We start from the raw sequence: 27,775 nt of genomic DNA, 5'->3' as shown, positions 1-27,775 counted from the left end.
CTCCGTTATGAATAATAAATTGTATAGTTATCATAAATTTTGAGTGTACTGGTAGAGCATATGTCTGTTTGCAGATTTGGCAGATGCTCTTATCCAGAGCAAGTTACAGAAGTGCTTTATAATCGCCATCAAAAGCATATCATCATGTTAGTACAATATGTACAATAAGTGTCTAAGTATACTGTACTTATCAATGTAAAACACTTTTAGAACAGACTTGGTGTGCTTAGTGAAGATGTAGATCTTCAGACTTCAATTTAAGAGAGCCAGTGACTCAGCTGTTCATAAGTACAGAAGTTGTCATTTCACCACCTGGGTGTGAATACTAAAAGAGGATTGATGTATGTCTTCTTGGTATTGGAGCATTGTACAGAGAAGGGTTTGATAAGTGTGTTCAGATAGGTGGGAGCTGGTCCATTTTGACTTTGTAGGCAAGTGTTTTAAATCTGATGTGGGCAACGTCCGGAGACCAGAAGATGAAACAAAGCAAAGGGTTGTTGTCTGAAAACCTTAGTAGTCATGCAGCTGAATTGTAGATTAGCTACAAAGTTGGATAGCATGTAGGAGAAGATCTGCAAGAAGACAGGTTATCTAGGGATGACAAAGGACTGAGAAAGCACCTGCATGGCCGCTGTGGTGTGAAATGGCCAGTCATGTTAACAAGAAGGATAGTTGTGTGGAACTTGCAATTTTCTTTGACAGATGGTGTGAGCTGAAATATTGCAAGGTCTTGGTTAAGGATAAATATCCAAGGAAATACAGTATTGTGCTAGAATTTAGTTGCCAGCAATGATATAGTTGCCTCTAGATACTATGGTTGAGATCTCTGCAAAAAAACAAAAAACAGAGAGTATCGCCAGCATAGCAAAGATATGAAAAAACATGCAAGGATATTACCTCATTGTGAGCAGCTATAATGAAAACAACAACAACAAAATACAAACCCAGAAATGAAACAAGCACTGGAAGAAAAGTGCATAGTTTGTATGGAGTGTGTTGTATGGATGTTGATCCCCAACCCTCCATTCCAGGTAAGAACCAAACGACGATGCTGTCAATAATTCCATGTCTTGTGACAATGATGATAATAGTGCTGCTACTCTTGGATATTGGGTTCTTGTGATCATAGCACGACGTTTGGGAATCTAGTGCATGGATGCTTTTCTCCTGGGAATTCTACAGAATGTTGAAGATGGCTGCCTTGGTTTCGTCGTTCCACGGATAATAAAAATCCTTTACAGCCAAAACTGTACATTTGTTTTTCATGCCACTCTAAAAGCATCTTTGTTTCTGTGAAGAGCAATACTGGCTAGGATCTTATGGTTGTCATCATGAACTGTTCCTCACATGTGTTCCACAAGGGCAGTTAAAGGTTAAGGCAGTTAAAAGCTCCAGTAAAGTGAAAGAGGTATCAGTAGAACTGCGGAGACTGAGGAATATGTTCAGCTCTTCTATGAAATTTCCTCTACCCCTTCCAGTTTCATGTAGTGTATGAGACAAAGCAGCTGGTATTTCTGAATTCTCCTAAGTGATCTGGGTTCATTTCCAGGTCTCAGTCAGTGCCAGAAAGTAGAGAGAATGAAGGGAAACTAAAGCTGAGATGATGTCAGCTTTGGATGACAGACTGATAGTTCCTACCAAGACTTTTTGAGAGTGAGCCAACAATGTTGGGTAGAAGACATTGCTGCTAGTACAGCCTCTGTATTGTGAAAGATACCTTTGAGGCTGAGGTCATAGTCAGGTAGAAGTCCAGTCTTGTGTAAAGAAAGGTTATCTTAGGAATTATGAAGCCATAAAGCCCTATAAGAAAATAAAACAATTAGGGTGAAGATCTCAGTGAAGAAGAAAAAGTTTATTTCAACATAGCAGTGACAAAATACATGAAGTACTTTGGGTTCATCAGAGTCAAGAAGAACACTGAACAAATCCTGCTCAAGCATTTTATTATGTTTTTCCTCTTTGTAGTTTAAATGAGGTTTTGCTTTGAATGTGTATTGAGCATAAGAAATGAATGTCTCCCAAATGATTGGGTCACACATTGTTATCTAGACAGATGTCTTTAAATGTTAATCATGGTCATGTACACCTTATGATACTTAAGTCTTTTTAGTAATGAGCTCTTTCCGACATGTATCTTGGAGTGGAATCTGGGTGCATACAATCTGTAATTTCTTACAGCACCTAAATGGAGCGCCAGGCTTCAAAGAATGAGATCCCAGCCAGTGTAAATGATAACATCAGTTATTTATAATTATGCAAATCAGTTCCCTTTGTAAGTACAAAAGATTAGACACGGCTCACTTAATGCACATGAGTAGCTCTGGCTCTCAGAACACTGGAATATTTAAGTGGTAGGGATAATGTTTAAACACCTATGTCTTACTGGATCTTTAAAATGGGTTTAACAAGTTTATTACCATTACACCAGTGAGCTATATAGTCAAGGCTAATGGATGAAGCAAGAATGCAGGAGGGCATTTGAGTCTTAGTGAAATATTGATTATACACGTTGTGGATCAATATTTATAATGGATCACATTTATAATGGAACACATATACTGTATCAGTCATGTTAAAAGTCTGTCCAGACACAATGTCCATATTTTCAAATTGCACAGACATTCTCCCACTGCTTGTCTTTTGCTCAGACGGTGAACACTGTTTGCGTTATTATTTATTATCTGTCAGTTGTGGCACGTGGCTCAGAGACTTCATGGCTATTTCCAGGCTTTGTGCTCATTTATGATTTGTGTTTATTTATGTTAGTAGTTAATGGTAACCTGGGGATTTAGTTTATCGTCAGGTTGTAGTGGACTACTGACAGGATTATTGTGTATCAGGTGCCTCAGGTGTGTATGAATCATTTTGTTGTGGATGATCCCCATTTCCTATGATCCCCTGAACGCCCATGCTTTTTTGGCAAAGCACGAGTAGTCTGGCAATGAAGAACAGTAGTAGGAATTACATTGAAGATGGTGGAACATCAATCATTGGATCATTAATCGACTTCCAGTGTCAATCCACTACTGATATTAGGAACTGTCTGTATAATTACTGACTGAGATAGAACAATTGATTTATGTTATATAGTAATGTGTTATTAACACAATTTAGTTCAGCCATCTGAAACACCAGTTTACGTGTGTGTGTGAGCTTAATATTGCATAATTATGAGCCCATGATATTTGGTTATATCCTCGATCGATGAGGGAAATAATTATTCCAGTGTCATAATGTACTTCCTCATCATTTGCAAAATAAAAATGATGCTTACTAAACTGCATCTGTACTAGATATTTTGTCCCATCCATTATGTGAAAAGACTTCTTATAATTTTAGACTGTATATGGGTTTAAGGGGCTTTTCTTTTACTCACATCATTTTGTGCTGTTTTTCTTAGATTTGCAGAGACTTAACTATAGAAAGTGCATTTTCTATGGTGAGAAGAAGTTACCATTAGTTATAATTTAAAGACAAGCTCATTAGTCTTGTAAGTTCTAGGTTTTCTCCCATTGTAGAAGAAACCTCTTCTCCAGCATCTTGGAAAATAGTCAATTTTACTACACTTTTATAAGTCAGGGTGTTATTTATTTCTGAATTAATATTACACTGCTGCAAAAGAAACAACTGATCCAACAGAGTCTGCTTAGACTGATACTCTATTTGCTAGCTTCCATAATTAAAGAGGACGAGAGCATCGATGTGCGTATCAACGCTCTAGAATTTCAGGCAAGGTCTTCTGGCATCGGTATTCCCTACTTGAAAAACACACCACTCTCCGTCAGTGTGTGCTGTATGTGGATGTCGCTGTACGGATAATGGTGCCATCAATTATAGAGTGAACTTGAACCAAAGAAAAGGAAACACTGAAATTTCATAGTATTCTAAATGTTTGCATGGTCATTCATTACGCTGCTTATAATGTGTGCTACCAAAACCCTAGCCCATGAATAAGCAATCTGTCAAAACCACCTGACTCCAATACTGATAACTAGTACAAGTTATTGTGAGTCTGCAGTTTCTATTGTTCATTGGAGCCATTGTTTCTGTGGTTTATCAGATCAAGTGTATAAAGTGAACACAAGACTCTGTAAAGTATTGTTAACCGGCTATGCCCATCAGTTTAAGTCTATAGAGCAGCTGGGCTTTTCAACAGATCTCCCTTCTAGTAACTGTATCTCATCAACAGGTTAAAAATTTATCACTGGATTTCTAGGCCCCCATACTCGGTGATAATTTGATTTAATAGGACATTCTCACAGCCAATAAGAGATGACATTGCTAACAGCCTGTTTACTAACCATGAATGTCTTATACTGTATATGTGAATATCAGATAGCTCTACAGTATTTGGTCTTGAGTATTTGGATTATATTGATAAGCTGTTCTTACATGTAGAGTATGCCACTCATCCTTGTAATAAATTCAGACCTGGTTTGTGTGAGTGTGCCTGAGTGTGCACACATTCACTAATGTCATTTCATCTGTATTACATCATAGTGTTGTGCAATTTGTTAATTTATTATTGATTGCATCTTAAAATTGTACATAAATTAAAGCTCTAAAAGATCTCTTTTATATATGTCTGTTTTTTTTTTTTTGCCTAGTCTAAAATGTTCTATAGTTTATTTATAATGAGACAGCCTTTCTGCCTGTGAAGAGTAATTGTAAATTGGTTGCTATCTTCTATGTAGAGCACACCAAATAAAAATACTAGTCATAAAAGCACTATGTGGCTGTTTCTGTGCCCTTGGCAGTGTAGTCACATGGTAATTTGTAAGATACAGTATACATCCTTGGCTCCATACAATCTTGGAGGTTGCTGAACAAAAGAGTCAACAGAAGCTCTGAGTGGCTGTTCTTGTTTTTTTTTTTTTTTTTTTTTTTTTTAAGGGAGCTCTGTATCCAGGCTAGATTTAGTGAAGTCCATGAGCTCTAGTATCTTGTATAACCTAGACAGCAGAGCTGAAACCAAAAGCCATTTTATTCGTCTTCAGTATTCACTTTATTGTGGTCAGGGTTGCAGTGGATTTGGATATTTCCCATCGAATGTTCGGCATGATGTGAGACGTCTGCACCCTGGATGAGGGACCAGTCCATCAGAGAGCACTAAGCACACAAACATTCATACCTCTGGTCAATTTAGAGTAGACCTACATGTTATTGGGAGAAACTGAAAGCCACACAAAGCATATACTCGGTAACACAAGCTTGGGATCCAGCTGAAGACCCTGAAGCAAAAAATCCAAAATTTGGTCCTTCTACTTCATGATTAACCATGGGCGAGGCTAGCCCCTTTTTAGGGGTGCTTCAGCACCCCTAAAAAGGAGCTCAGCTAAAACTTGGAATAAGAAATGTTGTTATTCTAAAATTTTTGTTCGTCTTTTACAAGGTTAAATAATGTCCAAAACATACTCCATAGTCTGTGGTATAAAATGCATGTGTTAAGGATGAAAAAGAAAACATTTTCGAACTATTTTAGTCCAGCGAGTAGCACAGGACCTGGGTGACTCGTCCATAGTCATAAACGGAGAGAAGTAGCGCCGGTTACAATGTTCTTCCACAAGACACATGCAGTTCTGTTTATGAACTGCTAGAGTGTGAAACAGAAACAGCAGCATGACAAATAAACTGCGTACATGGCTATGTGTGTCTCTGTTGTTAAAGTTTATTGTTAATTTGATAGATGGCCATTTGTAAATAATTTACAGAAGATGAATTACATTTTGTTGTCCAAGTACCTGTTACTTTGTTCAGTGACAATAAAGTTGAATCAAATTTAACCAATCTGATGACTGTTGATACAAAAGGAGGCACATGGAGATAACGGTCAGGAAAACCAGCTGAGTGAAGAAGGTTTTGTGTTTGTTACAGGGGACTGTCTGTCTCTCAACTCTCACAATTAAGCTGGTGTTCTGAAAAGGTCTCAAAATAAGAAAAAAAATCTGGATTTCGGAGTTAATTGAATCAATGTAAAAATGATAGTTATTTTTCAATAGACATATTTTTTGTTTTTGTGGTGACAGTGGGGCTCATTGGGTGCTCAGCACCCCTAAAGCTCTGACCCTAGAATCACCCCTGTGATTAACATTGCCATTGTGTATCAAAATATTGTAGCTATGATTCAGTATGAAGGAATTGACTGGAGTCCCTTCTTCTTTCAGAAACCTTGGAAAGTCTGGTTTACGGGTGTCATGTCTAGGGCTAGGTGAGTGTTAAAGACCTGTTTCATAACATTTTTGTTTATATTAGTGAAAACAGTTTGTTTTCATCTTCTGACACTATGTGTAATGTTTCCAGGCACGTGGGTGACTTTTGGAGGTCAAATCACAGATGAGGTATTGTGTAATCATTGTTATGTTCTATACACTACATATGTGCATAGAGAAAGTTATCCTTCATAGTGGTGGTACATAGGCACAAGACTTTCTGGACAGTGGATATAAATGATTAGAATAATCTCTTCATATATTTTGGGTTGCTCATTTTAATTTTGTGTAGCTCTTTCTTGGGACAAGTTTGTATTTCTGTAATGTATAGACCACTCTGTTCAAACCAAACACTTAATTATACGGTATTCAAGCCTCAGTTTTGCTGTCATCAGCAAAACAGCATACAATCAAGATATTATGATGCATACAGTACAATCAAGATATTGTGTATGTGTATGTATGTATGTGTATGTATTATGATGTCATGTAGACATTTACAGGAAATATCCAAAAAAATATATCCCGAAGTTTTAGTACTTTTCATTACATGTGCACATCGAACAAATTTTTGAGAATATGGACTTGAAGGACTGAACATTTATTTCTTCTCATAATGCTTTAATTATGCAGTTCTATCAAGTTTTTCTGTATGGTTATCTCTCTTCATTCTGCTCAGGATTTTATCTATTCTTTCTTTTATCCTCACTCTTTTATTCCCAGGTAGCAGAGCAGTTAATGACGCTGGCATATGAAAATGGGATCAACCTGTTTGACACAGCTGAGGTGTATGCTGCGGGCAAGTGAGTGCCTTCTTTATCTCCTTCATCATTCACTGCTCACATACTTTAATTATAACAGGAGTCAAACTGCACTGTGTCGTCTTCAGCGGCTGACAATAGTGATTTGCTTTTATAAGTGTGCCATTATATATTTCCACCAGAGTATCTTTTCCCTGAATGTAATTATTTTTTGAAGAAAGGATCTGAGGCAAGTTTAATTATTTTTTAAGCCATGTAATTCATTGCAGCCCTATATTGGTTTCTGGAGATATATTTGCTGTAATTTGGTAAGTGATAGATTGTATTTGAAATGATTTACAATTTGCATTTATAATATCTAATTTAATTTGAATATATAATTTAAAAAATATGGGCTTTTCAGGTTAAAGACACATCGAAGAATGGTAGAATTAAATAATTTTTATTAATAATAATAAAATATAGCAAAGATTAAATTGTGGAGCATCAGAGACAAGCTGTTAAATGTAGATCTGTATAAATCATTTGAAAAAGTGTTATACTCAGACAGGCAGATTTCATGCCACAAATGCATATGCTAATCATTCACTCAAAAAACATACAGCTTCCTCCATAAGTATTGGAACAGTATTAGTAAAACTGGGTGCCATATTCTAAGTTGTTAATTTCAATAAAATTTTAATTTATAGTATTATATTCATCTTTTAATTTAATCTACAGTGACAACAATAGTTTTGGCCTTGCCATACCAATATTTTTGAAGGTGAATATATATATATGGGATACTGGGATATATATATATATATATATATATATATATATATATATATATATATATATATATATATATATATATATATATATGTACATATGTGTGTGTGTTTTTGGGTTTAATATCCCAGTGGACTACGCACCTGCTTCTTTCCCTGGTAGTAGTAACACATCTCTCTGTATTACTCATATAGTATAGGCACACACTCCCTATCATGTTACCCGGCTCGGCTTCTTGGAACTACCACTGATATAGTAAAAAATGTCCAGATAAATACTTTGTCTGAGGAGACTGCAGGTCATTTTCCCCTCAGGAAGTCTACATCCTTCCATATTTCAATAGTTCAATAGGCTTTTGAACGGACTTTGACTGAGTGCAAGAATAATGGGACGCATTCATAAAGAACATACACTAAACCTTAGGAGAGGGATACTTCATCTGTCATTAGACACACAGTAATACTCCCCATCATCCCAGCCAGACTTTTACTCAAAATATCCTCAAAGCTCAGGAAGCAATCAGCTTATGCCTGTGTTTGATGCTGTGAAATTATTTAATATCACTGCATTCTACTCTGCTTCATTAACATGATTTTTGGTATACAAAGCAGGGGGTCCCAAATGCTCTAATATGTCTATCTACAGTAGGTCTGGAGGAAACTCTTTAATAGAATGAAGAAGTGCACCTTTTTTTCCTCACAGTTATAACGTGTTAACTGTTTCTCTTTTTTTTTCTTAAAGGGCTGAAGTGGTTCTTGGCAGTATAATAAAGAAAAAAGGATGGAGGTAGAGACTTTCATTTCTATCTGTGTATTTTTTTTCTTTGTGACTATTTCAGTAAGCCTGCTGTCTTTAAATACAACATGTCAGTGTGGAACCTAATCATGTTATTTCTGATAGTAGAGGACTGTAGAATTGCAGAGCTGAATAGAAATGGCTCTGTGCTTCATACAGTACATTGACTGAACCATCAACCTTATATGTACTGTGAGCTACAAAAAGGAGACCTGAGGCAGCTTTTTGCCAGACATTTCTTTCTTACCTTATTGCTAAAACAATTAGAGGGATGTGGTAGCTCAGTGTTTAAGGAGTTGGCCTACTGATTGGAAGGTTGTGAGTTCAAATCCCAGGGCTGCCAACCTTCCTCACCTGGGCTCCCAAGCAAGGCCCTTAACCCTCAATTGCTCAGCTGTATAAAAGAGTGTCTGCCAAATGCTGTAAATGTACATTTAGAGAGACTGCAATCCATTGTTCTTCATGTTTATTTATGAATCTATTGTTAATCATATTCATTCTTTAAAAAAATACAAATTTATAATAAACTTCTGGAATGATCAAGGGTTGCAAAAAGAAAAAAAAAACACAACAACAACAGAATATCCTTAGTCTAAAGAAAAAGAAATGCCATTATCCTAGTTTTTTCTTGCCCCTTTGCCTCAGGATTGCTCATTATAGATAAAAGGTAGAGATAAATAGTATTAATTGTCTCTCACTCACTCATTTTCTACCGCTTTATCCAAACTTCTCGGGTCACGGGGAGCCTGTGCCTATCTCAGGTGTCATCGGGCATCAAGGCAGGATACACCCTGGACGGAGTGCCAACCCATCGCAGGGCACACACACACACACTCATTCACACACACACTATGGACAATCTTCCAGAGATGCCAATCAACCTACCATGCATGTCTTTGGACCGGGGGAGGAAACCGGAGTACCCGGAGGAAACCCCCGAGGCACGGGGAGAACATGCAAACTCCGCACACACAAGGCGGAGGCGGGAATCAAACCCCGACCCTGGAGGTGTGAGGCAAACGTGCTACCCACTAAGCCACCGTACCCCCCTAGTATTAATTGTAAATATTAATTTAAAAATGTATATTCTATGTTTCTATACTTCTGTAAAGCTGCTTTGAGACAATGTCAATTGTTAAAATGACTATACAAATAAATAGAATTGAATTGAATTGAATTCAACTCTTTGTGTCCAGACCTACATTCCTCACTTCATATCTTTTCTACAGTTTTTACAACAGTGAACGAAATAATTCATAGTAGTTACTTAATAATATGATTTGGGGTGATGTATTGAATGTGAGTCAGGAGTGTAAGAAGTTAAAGAAGAGTTTTAGGCATGGTGCCACTACCATGCCTCAAACAACCCTCAGCCCACATCATCATCACATGACTAAGCATCAAGCATCAACCCTCATTTAGAGTTACCTGATTAATAGTGGAACTTACCAGTTTATAATTATACTGCTCCCTTTAAGCAGCCTAGATGAGATATTTTTTTCAATTTTTTGTATCTGTGATGTTATCACTCCTTTGTTATCTGCCTGCATTGATTGATGTTTTGGCCAATGCCTGCTTCATTTTTACTGAATTATTCTTGTCTAATCTTGAGTTTCACCACAATCTTGAGTTTGTTTATCCTTTTGGTTTCTCTGTTCCATTGGTTTAAAAAAATATGAAAACTTCATATCAGGAAATCTTAAATTCTGATGTACTGTGTCATATTATTATTTTTTTTTTATCTCGATCCCAAATATCTACAGTTATGCAAAAACAAAATAATCTGCCTTACCATTCCAGTATTTTTGAGTGGAATGTATACATGACTTTGTGTGAATTATGCTTCGGTGCTATACAGGACTACCCACTTGCTTCTCTTCCTGGTTAGAGGAACACGGATTCGTTTTTAAAGACTGTTGAAAAGACTTTGATTGAGTGCAGGAATAATGGGACACATTCATAAAGAACACACTCTGAACCTTAGAAGGGGGATATGTCATCTTGTGATTAAATCTTCTGTCTGTATGTACAATGGTTTAATGGAATAATGTTAAATAATACAGTTGTTCGGGGGGCACGGTGGCTTAGTGGTTAGCACGTTTGCCTCACACCTCCAGGCTTGGGGGCTGATTCCCGCCTCCGCCTTGTGTGTGTGGAGTTTGCATGTTCTCCCCGTGCCTAGGGGGTTTCCTCCGGGTACTCCGGTTTCCTCCCCCAGTCCAAAGACATGCATGGTAGGTTGACTGGCATCTTTGGGAAAAATTGTCCGTAGTGTGTGATTGCGTGAGTGAATGTGTGTGTGTGTGCCCTGCGATGGGTTGGCACTCCTTCCAGGGCGTATCCTGCCTTGATGCCCGATGACGCCTGAGATAGGCACAGGCTATCTCGAGGTAGTTCGGATAAGCGGTAGAAATGAATGAATGAATGAATACAGTTGTTCCTGAGTCCAATGACCTATTATGGTTCATGGCATTTTAATTTACTGATGTGGTGTTTTGGGACATTGTCTGGAACCTGTCCTGGAAATTGTGTTAAAATTTCTTCTTCCACAATGTCACTACAAATGTCTCATTGCACTTGTTCTATTTTCTTTCACAGACGCTCCAGTTTGGTTATTACCACCAAGATCTACTGGGGTGGAAAGTGAGTCATTCTATGTTTATTTAATATATGTGTCACAGTAAAGGCTACCTGTATCTTTGTGAATAAGATTGAGAAGACTGAGAAGTGCAAGTAGAAGTTTTATAGAGAGCTTATGAATATGAGTGTTATGGATATGAGTGTTTGACTGTGTATATACTGTATGTGTGTGTTGAAGTGACACACTTATATACACAGTGTACCCCCCCATGTAGCCACCCCACTCAGGTGGCCAGACCTACAGCTGTAATTGTTTCCTGGATGTGCTTCAGATCGATCCCCCCTTGGAGCACTGCACTTTCCCTTAAGCTAAATTAAAGGTCCTAGGCCAACACTAATGAGAGGTTGTGAGGTGTGATTTTAATGGGGTGACCTTTCACGCTTTTTTTTGACCAGTTAAAAAATGAAAATAAATTCTACTGTGAATAATGAGGACATATTTTACAGTATAAATTACTGTATGTTATATGATCTGATATATCATTAGGGAATTTTACAGGACATTTCTATGTGATGTTCATGTGATGAATCAGCTAACTAGCTAACATTTACATTGTGTTATAAAATTAATATCTGCACAGATTTTTTTATTCTGCTCCTCATACTGTAGCTGCATACTTAACTCTTAAAAGGTTTAGTGTATAAATAATAGATAAAGTTAAATGATTCAAGTCTGGTGCTTCTTAAAGATAAGAAATTTTGTGCTTTTTGAAAGTTATGTGCTTTTCAATTGTTTACTTGTTTCACCTTTATATTATAGACATGAAGTTTAATAATGATGACAACATAATGCAATAATCTCTTCAATCAGTGTGCTTGCTTGTTGATTTAACATAAATGTGTGATTTGGAGATAGCTGTCATAATTAGCTTTGCCTGAGATTGCACTGATAAACTTTGCATGGGTATTATACTGTACTACCACCAATGTCTGTTTGTTATATTTTTCAGAGCAGAAACAGAAAGAGGATTGTCAAGAAAGCACATAATAGAGGGTAAGCTACAACAAATAATCTTCACAATCTGAGGAGCTTCTGCTGCCCATGACTGAACTGATATTCTGAACTGTATGTCTTTACGTCTTGTCTTTAGGTCTGAAAGCGTCTTTGGAGAGAATGCAGTTAGAATATGTTGATGTAGTGTTTGCTAATAGACCAGACCCCAACACACCGATGGAAGGTAAACGTGATTGCTGGAATATCCTGTCTGTCTGCTTAGTGTTTTTGTGCTATTTTGTTACATGCAGCATGGCTACTGTATGTCTGCCACACTTCCTGAAACCTCATATATTTTTACACTTTAGTGTCATTATTTTTGATTATTTTGAACCTTTTCATGTGAAATTTGTAGCATGCTTTCTGATTATCCTTAGACTGGGGACTGAATATAAATGTAGGTAGCATTTTCATTTATTCATTAAAGTAAGTGCACAACAGGAATGAAAAAAAAAAACTAAAAAAATAATAAACTGCATTTGTCTTAACTTTAGGTCATGACTACAGTATAAACCGGCTTCTCTGGTAGGATGAATTAAGCATCTTACTGTGGATACACCTCTTTACATAAGCCATCAGAAGCCCTTTTTTAAATACACCTATTATCATTGATTGCCACATATCACATATGTCTTAAAGAAAAATGCCATGTTACCTTTCCCAAACCAGCTGTGGAATAATTTGCTAATTTATGCTTATTTGAGAGCCTCCATGATCCAGTGAGGAAAGCTTTGTGTAGTGGGAGCTTTGTCCATGAAACAAACAATCGATCACACTTCCTCGAATCTGTTGTAGATTCCTGTCCATATAGATGTGCAGCAACATGGGGGCATAAAACCTTGGGGATAAGAGCCAGGTTAGGTTTTAGTGTAACTTTGGTATCCCCTAGTAAGAAGTAACTGCACAGATAGTGCATGAAAGTTGTTCTCTTGTTTTGGTGACACTATCATCAACAACCACAATGTATAAGTGACAGTATAGTGACTCCACCACAGAGTTTGGAGGACATGACATAACATCCAAAACTAACAGTAAACCCCATGATGGAGCACACTGTTTAAATACAAAATAGAGATTATACACTCCGTTCATAAAACAACATTTTAAGGGGTTTGGGCCAACCATCCAATCACTGATGGCAAGCAGAGATTGTAACCAAATCTCCAAGCTAGCTGTCTGTGTCAAGGTACAGCATTCTGTGCAGCAAACAATTGAATGACAAGGCGAATATATGGCAAATATGGAAAGGAGCTCCTCCACCCCTGTGTATACATCACAGCTGTCAATCAACAACAGCAAATTGAAATCTGGGCATCTGAGGAAAAACATGGAGAAGCGTATGATCCCACAGTGAGATACAGCTTTCATGCGGTTAGAGAACCTACGATTGTTAGGGACGTATTCAGAGTTGAGTTAATTAAGCACATGGTGATAAGTTATTAAAAAGCATTGCAGACTTCCAGCCAGAACTACTTATCAACATCAATATACAGTAACTACTATGTAATATTCCAGATTTTACATAATTTAAGTTTTTGCTTTTCACGTTGGATAATTGCTTAAATTATTTAATTTCATTCGCCACTGATAGTGGTGACAGCAGGATTTTGACAGCCATTTAATTTAGGTGAAACCCTCATTGTTAGATTGAGAAATGTGTGATTATCATGACTAGGATCACAACAAGGACCATCATATATTCTCCTTAATAAATTTACAATGAATTATACAGCTATGAAATCTTTATTTGAATATTTGCATTCTTATTGTTTATGAACTATTACATATTAGTCTAAATTGTAGTTCTAAAATTGCCTTTTGGATCTATATTACATAGAATACAGCAATGGGGAAAACAACCTGCTTCATCAGTCAACGTTTTTTGTGGAGATTATGCTGAAATGAAATGTACTATTTTTTTAAAGTAGTGGTATAGACACAACTGAAAAACTCTGTCTCAGATGTTCTACACAATAGAATAAGTATGGCGTTAGAATATGTCAATAAAATACTAAATATGGCAGCCTCAGTTACATGACCTAGTCATGGATAATATTAATATTAATGGATTGTACAGAAAGTTTTCCTGAACATTTGCTTAATCAACTTAAATAATTCCCTAGCATTCCAACTACTGAAATTATATTAAATACAGACTTTAGTCACTAACTCTGAATACAGCTCATATGAGTGTTTATAACCTTAGAACTTGATAGTGATGTGCTTTTATCATGTTAAACGGTTTTGTTCCTTATAATCGATGGCATGTTTACTGTGTTCTTACAGTAAATGGCTCCACAGCAAACTGCAGAACACAATAACTTTATAATGTAGATCCATATTAAAAGCGGACTACTTCATTTTCAATCTGAAGTGATTAGTGAGACTGTAATATGGGAGCTGTAAAAGCTCTGATGATGCCTGGCTTGATGTATGGCTCTGTAAGAAACATGAAATGGTTTATGGTTGAGGCTGGTGCTGCTGAGGTAGGGTCTCTAGATATGATTGCACGACCATGGAGAGCAAGAGCTGGTCCAGACCAGGAATCCTATGAGGTTCGTTACATTCATCAGTTTATCGAATTATTTCACAATACTTTGCTTGTTTTTTTGTCACCAGGAAATCCATTTAACACCTCAAAAACAAGAACATTCATCATAGAAGGTACACTGTAGCCTTAGTCATGAGTCTTGATCCTTTGTATCCAAAAGCATTTTATGGGAATGAATTGTGACTTTTCACCCTGTTTTTCCTGGTGTGAGAGTCTGACCATGTTCATAAAATGCTATTTTTCTTTTAGACTCAACTCCAAAATTCAACATGATTTAGAATGATTTATTTGATTATTCTATACATCTTGCAAAGTGGATTTGGAAAAAAATCATTGCATCTCAGCCTTGTTTCATTTCTCCCTACCCATGCACTTGAATTTGATTTCAGTTTGAAAACCAGAAAACATTTATCCATTGACATTAAGTTCAGCTTGACTTGTACAACATTTTATAGTGGAAAATACATTTAATTAGCATCTTCTAATATAGATGCTAAATTGTTCATATTTAGCAAGGATAACAGAAAGCTTTCTGTCTGCTTGTCTCGTTAATATAAATTATATAAGAAGCTACGCATCCAAGAAAGTCATGTGCCCTATTACCTGGTGCATCGTCTGTCATTTTTAGGTCGCCTTTGGTCAATGCAGTATTTTTTGCAAGATGAATGCTTAGTGTGATTTATGTGCATGCTTATTTGTTTATATTCCTTATTCACACTACTTTAGTAACTATACTTTTTACTCTTTGCATGTCTGCATTAGAGTTTTTGCACATTCAAATATCTTACAATTAGGCTGACATTACATGTATGAATTCAAGGGATTATTTCATTGTTTAAGGTTTGAAGTTTGCATGTAAAACAAAGTTCAAACGTATCAATATTCTATTGTATTGTATTGCACCGTTCAAAATACAAATACATGAAGGTAAATCACAACTCAACAGACCAGGTAACATTTAAAACAAGAACCTGCCATGTTATAAACCAGAAACTATCAAGTACGGTGAAAAAGAACTTGATTGTAGCACGGTGCAGATTTTGACTGCTGAAATCTCAGGGGAAAAGATAGTAAAGTAGAAAGTTAGAAACAGTTAAAAACAGTAATAATGACTGGGAATAAGGAGTGAATAAGGAAACCGGAAAGTCAAAAAATTGTGCAGATTCGACAGGTTTTAGATAAAATATTCAAAAGCCTCCAAACATCAATCCTAATGCTGGGATCTTTAGGCACACCACCAGAAAACAAACAGATGGCGAACATGGATTACTGAAAAACTTACTTTACTAGAAGGCCTGAACCAACACAGTTGCACATGGCTAGAATTTGGGACAGGCTTGAATTAGGGAGGAAAAACAGGGCTCAATACATCAGCTTGGGCATCTGATACTGAAAATAGCAACACTGTTTTATTAACTGAGAACACAGGGAAAGGAAGAATACATGGGAGAAACATAGGAAAAGGAGCAGTTCATAGGAAAAACTAGGGGAGGTGATATACTGTACTGTATGACCAACATTGCATGTGCAGTGACTCCATTTACAAAAACTTACTCAGCTCAGAGATTGGGGTCATGGAATTTTGTGTGTTGTTTAGAGACTGCAATCTGTGCAACATGGTTCTTGGAGGCCATCAGCAGATCAGGGTTCATACATGCCTTGAAAACAGTCTTTTAAGAGTTCATCCAAGGCCATAAACTGTGACTCATACTGTAAGTAACTGGGCAGCCTTGAGACTCACTAAACTACTTCCTCTGTTGACAGTCAATACTTGTGTCCAATGCAGCAGATAATCAAGAGTCCAGTCACAGTGAACCATGGACTGAAGGCTTCTTTTTATTTTTGCTGCTGTTTCAGCTTTTGGTTCATCCAAAGTCAGACTCAGCATCTTTTGAGAGTCTCAGTCCATTCACACACTCCCATTGAATACTGAGAGCATGATAAAGACCTTGACCTTCTCTAAAAGGGGTCTCTTATCATGTGTGTAAAATGCATTAACATATCCCTTTAGCTTCCCAAAAGCACCATCATAGGTTTGAAAGGTTGGGCAGAGCTGGAACAATGTCATCACTAAGTGAAAAGGGCCAATTCAGCAGGATTGAAAATGTTGTGTGAAATACAGCTTTTCAGAAGGATGTACAGTATAGTAATGTCTACGCCACCTACTGTACAAATCAAATACAGAAATAAGGTTAAAAGTAGCCACTGCCACAATTTCCGCTAATTAAAATGCAAATTCCGAGAGTGAGGAGAGGAAAATGGTAGACACACTTCGAGCATTGGCTAGAAGAAATTAAGCTCACGTGTTCACAGACAGGCAAGATGGAACCGCTAAGAAAAGAGAATGCGTAAACATAACACTAACAGGATTGTAATGTGCATACAAAAGAAAATGTACCACTCCATATCACTTTAATCAAAAGCTATACAACTTGACCTTGACACCTGAATTAACACAACCACAAATGTGATGTAAGGAAAGAGTATGGAACAATGGGAATTTTCCTTCCCAGGTAGACTTACCTGCCAGAATATAGTATAAGCACCACTCCGTACTTCTGCTAATCAGCTTAGCTAAAAAGAAAACATATCAGAGAAATAGAGCCTTAACCTGATACACCTTTCTTTATAATTCATAAATTGTCTTCAGTTTGGTAAATTGTTTCTTTTTCCTCTCCAACCTTTGCTTGCTCATGCTTTGCCTCTCGTCTTTCCAGCGGTGTTGGCATTAGTTCATTTATCTTCTGTGTTCGTGTGTTGATCAACTGTCATTGTTCATATTGTGATTTTCAGAGACGGTGCGAGCCATGACCCATGTGATTAACCAAGGAATGGCCATGTACTGGGGCACGTCTCGCTGGAGCTCAATGGAGATTATGGTGAGTGTGTAGTGAAGCTAATTTTATGAATTTTCTTTACAAATTCCTGAATGTATTCAAAAAGTCTGTTCATATTAGTGGATGGAAGATTCTTTCTAAGATGCTTTCTACCGACATCTCTTCTTTTTTTTTCTTTTTTCTTTTGCTTGTGTCTGCATGATATATACAGTATATTTAAGTAATCAGTTAAATTAGGTTCAGTACTTACTATTAGTATTAAATAAACAAAAGGTCTTCACAAGGATAGTTAACGTGTGTGTGTGTGTGTGTGTGTGTGTGTGTGTGTGTGTGTGTGTGTGTGTGTGTGTGTGTGTGTGTGTGTTTCACAGGAAGCATACTCAGTGGCACGCCAGTTTAACCTTATCCCCCCGATCTGTGAGCAGGCTGAGTACCACATGTTCCAGAGGGAGAAAGTAGAGGTTCAGCTACCTGAGCTGTTCCACAAGATAGGTGTGTGTGTGTGTGTGTGTGTGTGTGTGTGTGTGTGTATGTGTGTGTGTGTGTGTGTGTGTGTGTGTGTGTGTGTGTGTGTGTGTGTGTGTGTGTGTGTGTGTGTGTGTGTGTGTGTGTGTGTGTGTGTGTGTGTAGGCATGCATGTGTGTGTGTGTGCGTGTGTGTGCGTATGTGTGCGTGTGTGTGTACGTGTGTGTGTGAATCAAGGTCAGGTCAGTTGTACAATGATGTCCATATGCTTCATCACAGGTGTGGGTGCCATGACATGGTCCCCTCTGGCTTGCGGTATAATCTCAGGGAAGTATGATAGTGGTGTGCCTCCTTCCTCACGTGCCTCTCTGAAGGTAATCTCTCAGCCTTGTGGGAAATTAGCAACTGTCCTAGTCCTACATGCTCTCACTGTGTTTCACTCTATAGTTATTACAGTGTCTCTTACTAATGCCTGTTTTTCCCATTGTCTTCCAGAACTTGGGTGTATTTATCAGTTGAAGACCTCAGTAACTTAAAGTTTTTAATAATGTATTTTTTTATTATTTCTTCTGACATCATAAATTTTCTGATGATAATTTATCATAGTCCTTATCCTTCCATTTTTCCTTGATATGTGATTTTAGGCATATGGCCTTAAAATATATATATATATCTTATAAGAACTGTGCACAAGTTAATTGTATTGCTTTTAGTATAATACATTTTCTTTCAACTTATTAGTGGAAGGAAGCTGAACTAATGCCACTGCGATGCAGCTAACATAGAGCATTTATACCTGCTTAGGAAATGCAACACGTACTGTAACACATTCAGCATCAGTAAAGCCAGAGAAAATGAAAGAGAAAATGTTTGTGATTCACTATCCCTTATAGTATTTATTTAGTTTTAAAATGAACACAGATCCATATTCAATCACTGCGTTTAATGGAATTCTAAACATTTTTTACTAGCATCTGAAAAATTATTTTGGTAGAAGATTATCATACTCCGGCTTCGCTATCTTGACTTAGCCTTCCAGGGACACTCACTTTGAGTTTCTGATAAGGCGCAGCCTCTCTGAGCAGGTGTGCTGTGTTTTTGGAACAGGGCTACCAGTGGTTGAAGGACAAGATCCTGAGTGAGGAAGGCCGGCGTCAGCAGGCGAAGCTGAAAGAGCTGCAGGCCATCGCAGAGCGGCTCGGTTGCACACTGCCCCAGCTGGCCATCGGTAATGCAGCCTGGGCTCTGCTGCTCTCTCTCTGTCTGTCTGTCTGTCTGTCTGCCTGCCTGGAGCTCAGGGCACGCTGTCTTCATCTAACCTCCTTGGGTCTTAGAGTGGCTATTGTCTTGTGCATACTGGACTTTTGGGTGTTGGATTTGGTCTTACCTGGTTTTGCATTAGGGAACTGTTGGTACTGTACTGTATGTGTAAAAGCCTTTGTTGTTGAGGGTATAGTACAGATGACACTATATGCAGTGTGTTAGAGTCTGTGGCCTATGTGGAGTGTTTGTAACGACAGTGCCTTTTTAAGGATTTGCTTGTTTGTTTGTTTTTTAAATATTAATCACAAGACATTCTTAAATCTGAAATGAAATGGAACAAGTGTTTATTCCAAGAAAATCATCTATTTTATATAGCTTTGAAATTTGGCATCATTTAAGTCCACATAGTTTCCTCGTTAATTATAATTAGACAGTGATCCTTATTTATCACAGTTGCCTACAGTCAGTAATGAAACAAGCGTCTACACTTTTCTTACTCATCAGTTTCAGCTTTAGGCATATCTAAATGATCAGTAATGAATGAACAGTATAAATACTAGTCACAGTGCTTGTACATTCTAATATTTAAACAATCCCAACAAGATCTAATTTAGAGTTTAATGATCAAAATCCAAATGTCAATCGCCGTGGCAAGTATAGGTTATAGTATAAGAATCAGAATCAGCTTTATAAGTGTTCACACACACAAGGAATTTGTTGTGGTTACAGGAGCTCTACTAAACATAGTGTATACATAAATACAAAAACTAGAAAAAAGTACACAACGATAAAAAAAATGAATAATATACAAAGGCGCAGTTCAGTTCTTTAGAGATGTGCCTAGTAAGTCCTGTATATTACAATTGTGTAATTGTGTAGTAAAGGCACAGGAAGAACGATCGATAATAAAATTCATTATCATAATTGTGCACAAGAAATCCAAATTTTAAAATATATCAAATATAAACAAATATATAAGTATTTATAAGTAACTGGTATTGGTTTTGTACAATTGAATTAGAATGCACAGATATGCATCTTTATCATCGGCCATTGACGGAAAATCAGCAGAACATTTAACGACAAGTTTTGACAAGAGGATTGGACAAAATGAGAACTGAACAAGGCTGTGGTAAAAATCTGTTTATCACATCAGTTCCTCTGGCTATGTTAAATGAATCATGCCTCTCTACAAGTTTGCTAAAGGTTGCACAAAAACCTTAGCTTTTAAGTGCACTTCCAAAAATGTGGAAGTTTAAAATCTAATTTTATTTGTAATTTATCTGCTCAAAGAAGACATTCACATCCTAGAACATAGCTTCCATAGACCATACCCACCCTCTCTTTTCCTGTAATATCAGCTTTTTTACTTTTACACACACACACCCTCACACACACTCACACATACTGTACATAAATATAGCTTACTGCTGTCTCTGAGATGATTTGAGTGATGTTACCATGGTAACCTTAGATTCCATACTATCTTAGGTAGTAGGTGTTTTTGGACCTAACCTTTAGTACTACATCACTGATTTATGGAGTGAATTTTGGGAACAAAAATAAAAGGGAATTGAAAATGGCATTTGCAATTGCGTTTCCTACTTGTCGTTGTAAAAACCGTGACAAAAATCAAAAGCAGATGCAAACCATTTGCATTTGCAATTGCATTTCCTACTTGTCACACATGAAGCCTGCCAAAACTCAAATGCATTCGCAAATCCTTTTCCATTTGCATCTCCAATCTCTGCACATAAATCTGTCAATCACTGTTGGGTGCGGGATTATATTATGGGGCATGTTCGAATCTGGAAGTGACGTCATTCACAGTTGACCCCTGTGTTGAGCGCCTCTTGGTCAGCAAACAAGACAGAACACATGTGAATTCAACTCTGTGTTTATTTACGAAGGATGTGATTGGTGAAGACGTTGAGGACATTATGATACTCGAACAACAGGCGGAAGACAGTTTTTTCTCTATTGATTACCTCTTACTGTAAAACCATATAATTTTAGACAGGTTAAGTGAGTTTTGACCTTAACAAATAGCAACATTAATAAAGTTGTTTTCGCCAGCCTCAGTGAAGTGAATGAAAGGCTTTCTGTGTATATGTTTTATATCTAAAATAATAAAGGGTAGAGTATTACATAAATAACTAAAGCAAAAATTTTAAAATGCTTACGGATTGAAATATATTTTACAACTTTTTTATTACGTAAACACAACAATGTATTTAAATATTGTTGCATTTCAGCTTTTAAAATTAAGCTGTATTTAGCCAAAAGAAGTAGAAAGTAGAAAGTCATTTTCTACCGCTTATCCAAACTTCTCGAGTCGCGGGGGAGTTTGTGCCTATCTCAGGCATCATCGGGCATCAAGGCAGGATACACCCTGGACAAAGTGCCAACTCATCGCAGGACACACACTCTTATTCACTCACACACACACACACACACACTACGGACAATTTTCCAGAGATGCCAATCAACCTACCATGCATGTCTTTGGACTGGGGGAGGAAATCGGAGTACCCGGAGGAAACCCCCGAGGCACGGGGAGAACATGCAAACTCCAACCCTGGAGGTGTGAGGCAAACGTGCTAACCACTAAGCCACCGTGCCGCCCCTATGAGAAAATTTGCAGAATAAAACATTTTAAAGCACAGTTGAATATTGGACAAGAAGTGAGCCTTAATGAAAGAGCAGAAATCCGAACAGTACCGGACTGAGTGAGAGTAACTCCAAAATAAGTGTTTCATCATTTAGACAGTACTGCATATGTGAATACCTCAATTAAATCTGTTTACAAGATAATAATTGCAAGGATAATACTTATAGATTAGCTTAAAGGAAATTTTTTGATTTTCTTTGTATTTCTGGGGAAGTTTCCAAATTTTACTCCACAACAGATCATCAATAAAAATGATTATAATAAAAATAATCATTCCAATGATAAAAATCATCCCAAAAGGAAATAATAGTAGGGCTGGAGACAATATCCCTTTGAAACAGGCTGAATAAAACGATTGTTGTTTTTTATTGGGAAATGGGAGAAACAAATGTGACAAATTTTAGTATCAGCAGGATTCAAGAGTATGCAGAAGGCTGAGGGCAGATATTTTAAAGAAGCATCTTTAGAGCAAATGGAATAGCACCCATAACCACAGCATAGTATTTTGGAGAAACTGGAATACTATATTTAGACAGAAATTCAGAATAGGTTACCATTAGACTGTGTTAACGAGGAAATAAAAATTGGAGCAATTGCACATATTCTGTCCGGGCCAACAGTCAACTGTGAATAACGTCACTTCCAGATACAAACATGCCCCATAACATAATCCCACTCCCAAGCAAAGATTAACAAGTTTATGTGCAGACATTGGAAACGCAAATGCATAAGGATTTTAATTGAATAGGAGTTCTCTTTGAAGCATATGTTTTGGTGTGTTACTATGGGATAAGCCCCTTCCACCTATTCCTCAGAAGCCCTATCACATTATGTGAGCCCATATTGCCTGGCAGACATGACGTTTGTGTCCGGGGAGTGGCTTCTTACCTCAGTATAAGAAGAGCCACCCAGCATCATCACGGTATTCAAAAACCTCTTCTCACCTCACATTCCTGGTACTGATTCAGACGAACTGTCGGCCGCCACGCCGCTGCTTACCTAATCCTTCGGTTTGCACTCCAGTTTACTGTCACGTTGCTGCTTGCCTAATCCTTACGTTTACACTCCAGTTTTCCTCAGTACCAGAACAATATCTGCAGAAATGAAGACTTCCTTAGCTAGTGGGGGGAATCTGCCACGCCTAAGCTCATGCGGTAATAAGATCTCATGCAGAGATACACCAGGTATACTCTGCATGTCTTGGGCTGAAACACACCCAAGCAGCAATCGATGCTCCCTGCTCTTGTGAGCATTGCACACTTTTGAACATCAAGAGCCTTTGCTAAAGCATGGAAAAAGTGGAAGAGGATGTGCCCGACTTCAAAGATGGAGTAGATATTGTCCTCTCTGATGAAGAGGAAGATTTTGAGGGTTTCCTTTTCCTTCCCCCTGATAATCTTTGACAGCCCTTCGCTGCTGCAGGATCCACGGAGGAGGCGGGCAGGACGCCATCCTCTCCACTTCTTAGGGGATATGCAGGATGTTTGCAAACCTGCCACAGAGAAACTAAATATTTAGTGGCCGACCATACTAGCAGAGACCACAGTCATGCTATAAGGGCAAAAGACTGCAGATAGAAAATGGGTAGATCCTCCCAATTTTTCCAGAGCTCCTGGAGAAAGTCACTGTCACCTGGAAAGATAAACCTATAACAGGGAAAATGCCCATTCAAGAGGAATTGTCTCTTGACCTCCAGGGAATGGAGAAGGACTTCCTTCTCTGCATTCTCCCTATGGACCAATTAGTAGCCACACATTTGCATCCTAAGCGCATGGTGGCTGCTAACCCAACATTACCATTAAAAGCAGATAGATTCCAGTGTAATATAAGGCAGTCACTCTCAATATGAGCCCTGAATGCTATCTCTATGCTGACCGCATACCAATCAGAGCTATAGGATTAGGTGTCTGCCACCTGGGATGAGAATTGTGTGGTTACAGATCTCTCTATCCGTCTACAGAGATGCGTGGTTCAGGCCGAGGGTAAGGCCATGGCTACTATGGTGATTCAGGAGAGAGCACATTGGCTTAACCTGGCTAATCTATCAGAGGAATGCAGCGGGTCAGAGTGGAGTTCAGGAACAAAAGCCTGTCTGGCACCACAAGAACTGTCCGCATGCAACAACGCAGACCGACCCAATAGTTCCTCATGCCTCTCAGGTGGTGAGGAGGAAGAAGAGAGCAGTCTGATGGCTTTTTTCTGGAGAAAGGGTGCCCGCAACACCCCCGTGTGCAGTCTCCAGACCCTCATTCCTTTAGTGTTCAAGAGGGAACGAGTTTGGAGATTCCCAGAATTTCTGTGGTTACAACAGAGCCCGTTTGGGCCAGAGAGCATACAGCAGTGAAGAGAATGAGAGAGGCTGCAGTGGTGCACACCCACCCACTACTCACAAGCACTTTACACTCTCGAAATACAATAAAGTTTTTACTGTTAACCCCAAAAAAAGTTGCAAAATAAAAAGCCCCAAAAAATATTGCAAAACATACTGACAGAACATATAATTACACCACCTGGGACACACTGCTCCCTTAAAGGTGGTGAAAGAGTTAAACTCTGCCCAAGCACTAAGCGCTAAGACCTTGAACACACTGCAAATAAGACACTGGCAGGAATGCACACAGTCAAATTGGGTATTGAGAACAATACAGTTTGGGTAAAGACTGCAGTTTTTTCCTCCGTCCCCCCGCAATTCAAAGGGAATAATTTATACTCGGGTGCAGGGACATTTAAAACATGTTCTCCAAGAGGAAATTAACTCCCTATTGGGGAAAATGTCAATAAGAGTGGTTCCAACCGAGCAAAGCCAAAGTGGGTTTTATTCAAGAAAATTCCTGCTCCCGAAGAAAGGGACGCAAGCTCTCCAGCCGATATTAGACCTAAGGAGGGATTGAGACTGATATTATTACATCCACACTGGCCAGGCAAGTGATCATAGGTGGAGATCATACATATGCTATACATGGGCTCTTCACAGGCATTGGGAAAGATTTTTATCCACATCCGGAGCGCCTGGCACTTTATGCCTTTCCAGTGAGTGGTTTAACTTGAGTGGAACTGGTTTGCCTGAAAGTGTTAAAAAAACTATACAAAATGATAGAGCCTTGTCTAAAAGATCTCTTTATGAATGTAAATAGGGAACATGTTTGAGTGATGGTGCATAGTTAAACACAAAATTCCCTTTCAGTTCTCAGTGGCAGTGATACTATAATTTCTTTTGAGAGGGATTTGAGAGCCTTCTCATCAGGAGAGAGCCTTCTCAACGATAAAGGTGCCATATCAGCATGTCACACAGGGTTTGAGGGTAAGACTGTTGGACAGCATCCTCTAGTGTGCCGCTTTATGAAGGGTGCGCATTGTGCTCTGCCTGTCTCAGGACTGAGATAGGATTTAAAAGTAGTACTCTCACTGTGGTCTCATTCAATTAAAGTCAAGTCAAGAAACTTTTATTGTCATTTCAAACATATATAGTCATTTCAAACATATATATTGCAGTCCACAGTGAAATGAGACAAGGTTTCTCCAGGACCATAGTGCTACATAAAACAAAGACAGAGCTAAGGACTTAGTAAGTAGTCCTAGTCACATAAAGAGCATCTGTGCAACCTGGTGCAAACAGTGCAAGACAAAAGACAGTGCAGGACAAAAGACAGTGCAAACAAAAAATACCAGACAATACACATAAGACAATACACAAAAGACAATACACAAAAGAATACACAAAAACAGCACCGAACAGTGTAAATACTGTATGTTCAAACAATATTATGTGTGCGGAAATACTGGAATGAACACATTAGTATTATAGCAGCAGTTGCATGAGGTATTGTGATGTATTGTGCAAACCAGCAATTGACTGACATCTGAGACAGCATGTGCAAAGAGTAAAAACAGTGTGCAAAACAGCATGTAAACAGTTTGATATGATGCTGTAGACATGGATGTAAATTGGAAGAGTGTGTATTTGGTGTGGGTCATTACAGTCCATACAGTTGATTGTGTGTGTGTGTGTGTGTGTGTGTGTGTGTGTGTGTGTGTGTGTGTGTGTGTGTGTGTGTGTGTGTGTGTGTGTGTGTGTGTGTGTGTGTGTGTGTGTGTGTGTGTGTGTGTGTTCAAGCTGCTGGACAAAGTTGAGCTTAAAGTATTGTCATATAAAACAGCGCTGCTGGTTGCATTGGCTTCAGTGAAGCACGTGAGTTAAATTTATGCACTTTCTGTGCATTCTGCATGCATGTAATTTATGCAGGGGGATGCGGTCGTTGTGTCGAAGCCAAACCCTGCTTTCATGCCGTAGGTCATTAATTCTATTGTTCCTCTTGAGCTAAAAGCATCCCCACCTTTTGCTTTGCCAGATCAGCAAAGGTCGAACTCCTTATGCCCAGTGCACGCTCTGTACAATTACATGGACAGAACCGGAGGGTTCCGAAAAAGTTATCAGCTGTTTGTGTTTTGGGCTAAACTGCATTCGGGAACATTATTCATGTAACATCACTTATTGCACTGGATAGTGGAAGTGATTTCCCTGGTGTATTCCAGTAAGGGTCTTACAGCTCTGCCTTGTTTACACGCACATTCAACAAGGGGGATGTCAACATCATGGGCTCTCTTTAAAGGGGTCACTGCACAAATGCTGTACTGAGTGTAGGATCTTGAGTTCTCACTCATCCAACCGTGGATGTTTGTCGTGAACTGCTTGGCAGGTGAGATTGAAACAGGCTATCTGGCAATACGGGAGTTAGGAAGTCCCATAGTGAGACACCAAAATGTATGCTTGAAAGAGAACTACTGTATAAGTTACTTAGGTACAGTGTTTTGCTAGTTACTAAAAAATAGTAACTAGTTACAGTTACTAGTTACTTCATTCAAAAAGTAACTCAATTACGTTATTGATTACTTACACCAAAAAGTAACGCGTTACTGTTAAAAGTAACTTTTTAGTTACTTTTTTAAAGAACGTTCTTTAACGTTCCCATTAATGCCCGTTTATGCGTTATGGTCTATACAAACACGAAACCAGACATCCCAAGTATCCCGGATGTTCCGGGAGTCTCCCGCATATTGATAGCGGCTCCCTGATGCCCGCAAATTAGTTACAATCTCCCGGAATCTAAATCGAGCGAGCAAGAGCGCGCATGCGCGACAGAGACAAGTATTCAAGTATGTGCTCCAAACCTTGTAGAGCACGGTAGAGAGGGAGGGGGCCATTCCTGATTGGCCTGTTTCGGTACGTCAACCAATCAATTGTCAGTGTGGGCGGGCTATAGCCCATGTGTTTCGGAATTACTGCCGACATACTTGAATAAACAGAAACACGCCCACAGCGCGTCTTCTTCGTGTTTACAGGTTGGCATCCACCAATCCTACAATGCGTCGCTGCTGTAAACAGGTTAGGCTGTAGGCTACACTTCAGCCTAAATTAATTAATTAAAAAAAGTAACGGGTAACGCATCATATAGTAACGGTAACAGAGTTACTTTATTTAAAAAAGTAACGCGTTGGAGTATTAGTTACTGTCAAAAGTAACGCTGTTACAGTAACTCGTTACTGCCTAACATTGCTTAGGTAAGCCCGGTTCTCTGATAGCATTAAGTGGGGTGTCTCACAAGATCACCCTCCTTCCTGTGTGAAGCAAAGAAGAGGTGTTCTTGTTTTGAATAGTGTGATGATGCTGGGTGGCTCTTCTTATACTGTGGTAAGAAGCCACAACCCAGACACCAGTGTCATGTCTGCCAGCCAATAGGTGATAGGGCTTCTGAGTAATACGCAGAAGGGGTGTATCTCAGTAAGACACCTCACTTAATGCTATCAGAGAACTGGGGTT

General features: G+C 38.4%; 1 protein-coding gene across 5 annotated transcripts in view; it reads left to right on the top strand.

Moving 5' to 3' along the window:
* The window catches only part of kcnab2b (potassium voltage-gated channel subfamily A regulatory beta subunit 2b), a 66,300-nt gene that overhangs the window by 34,689 nt on the left and 3,836 nt on the right, over window positions 1–27,775 (top strand). For all 5 annotated transcript variants that reach the window (XM_047807545.1, XM_027170762.2, XM_047807544.1 and 2 more), the window contains 11 exons: window positions 6,165–6,208; window positions 6,301–6,338; window positions 6,933–7,012; window positions 8,483–8,527; window positions 11,135–11,179; window positions 12,127–12,170; window positions 12,268–12,354; window positions 17,515–17,600; window positions 17,930–18,050; window positions 18,303–18,397; window positions 19,131–19,251. In XM_047807545.1, coding sequence (XP_047663501.1) covers window positions 6,165–6,208; window positions 6,301–6,338; window positions 6,933–7,012; window positions 8,483–8,527; window positions 11,135–11,179; window positions 12,127–12,170; window positions 12,268–12,354; window positions 17,515–17,600; window positions 17,930–18,050; window positions 18,303–18,397; window positions 19,131–19,251 — 806 coding nt within the window. The remainder of the gene's footprint in view (window positions 1–6,164; window positions 6,209–6,300; window positions 6,339–6,932; window positions 7,013–8,482; window positions 8,528–11,134; window positions 11,180–12,126; window positions 12,171–12,267; window positions 12,355–17,514; window positions 17,601–17,929; window positions 18,051–18,302; window positions 18,398–19,130; window positions 19,252–27,775) is intronic.

Source organism: Tachysurus fulvidraco, chromosome 23 (assembly GCF_022655615.1).
Source record: "Tachysurus fulvidraco isolate hzauxx_2018 chromosome 23, HZAU_PFXX_2.0, whole genome shotgun sequence".
Classification (NCBI taxonomy): domain Eukaryota; kingdom Metazoa; phylum Chordata; class Actinopteri; order Siluriformes; family Bagridae; genus Tachysurus; species Tachysurus fulvidraco.
This window is presented reverse-complemented; position numbering and strand designations above follow the sequence as displayed.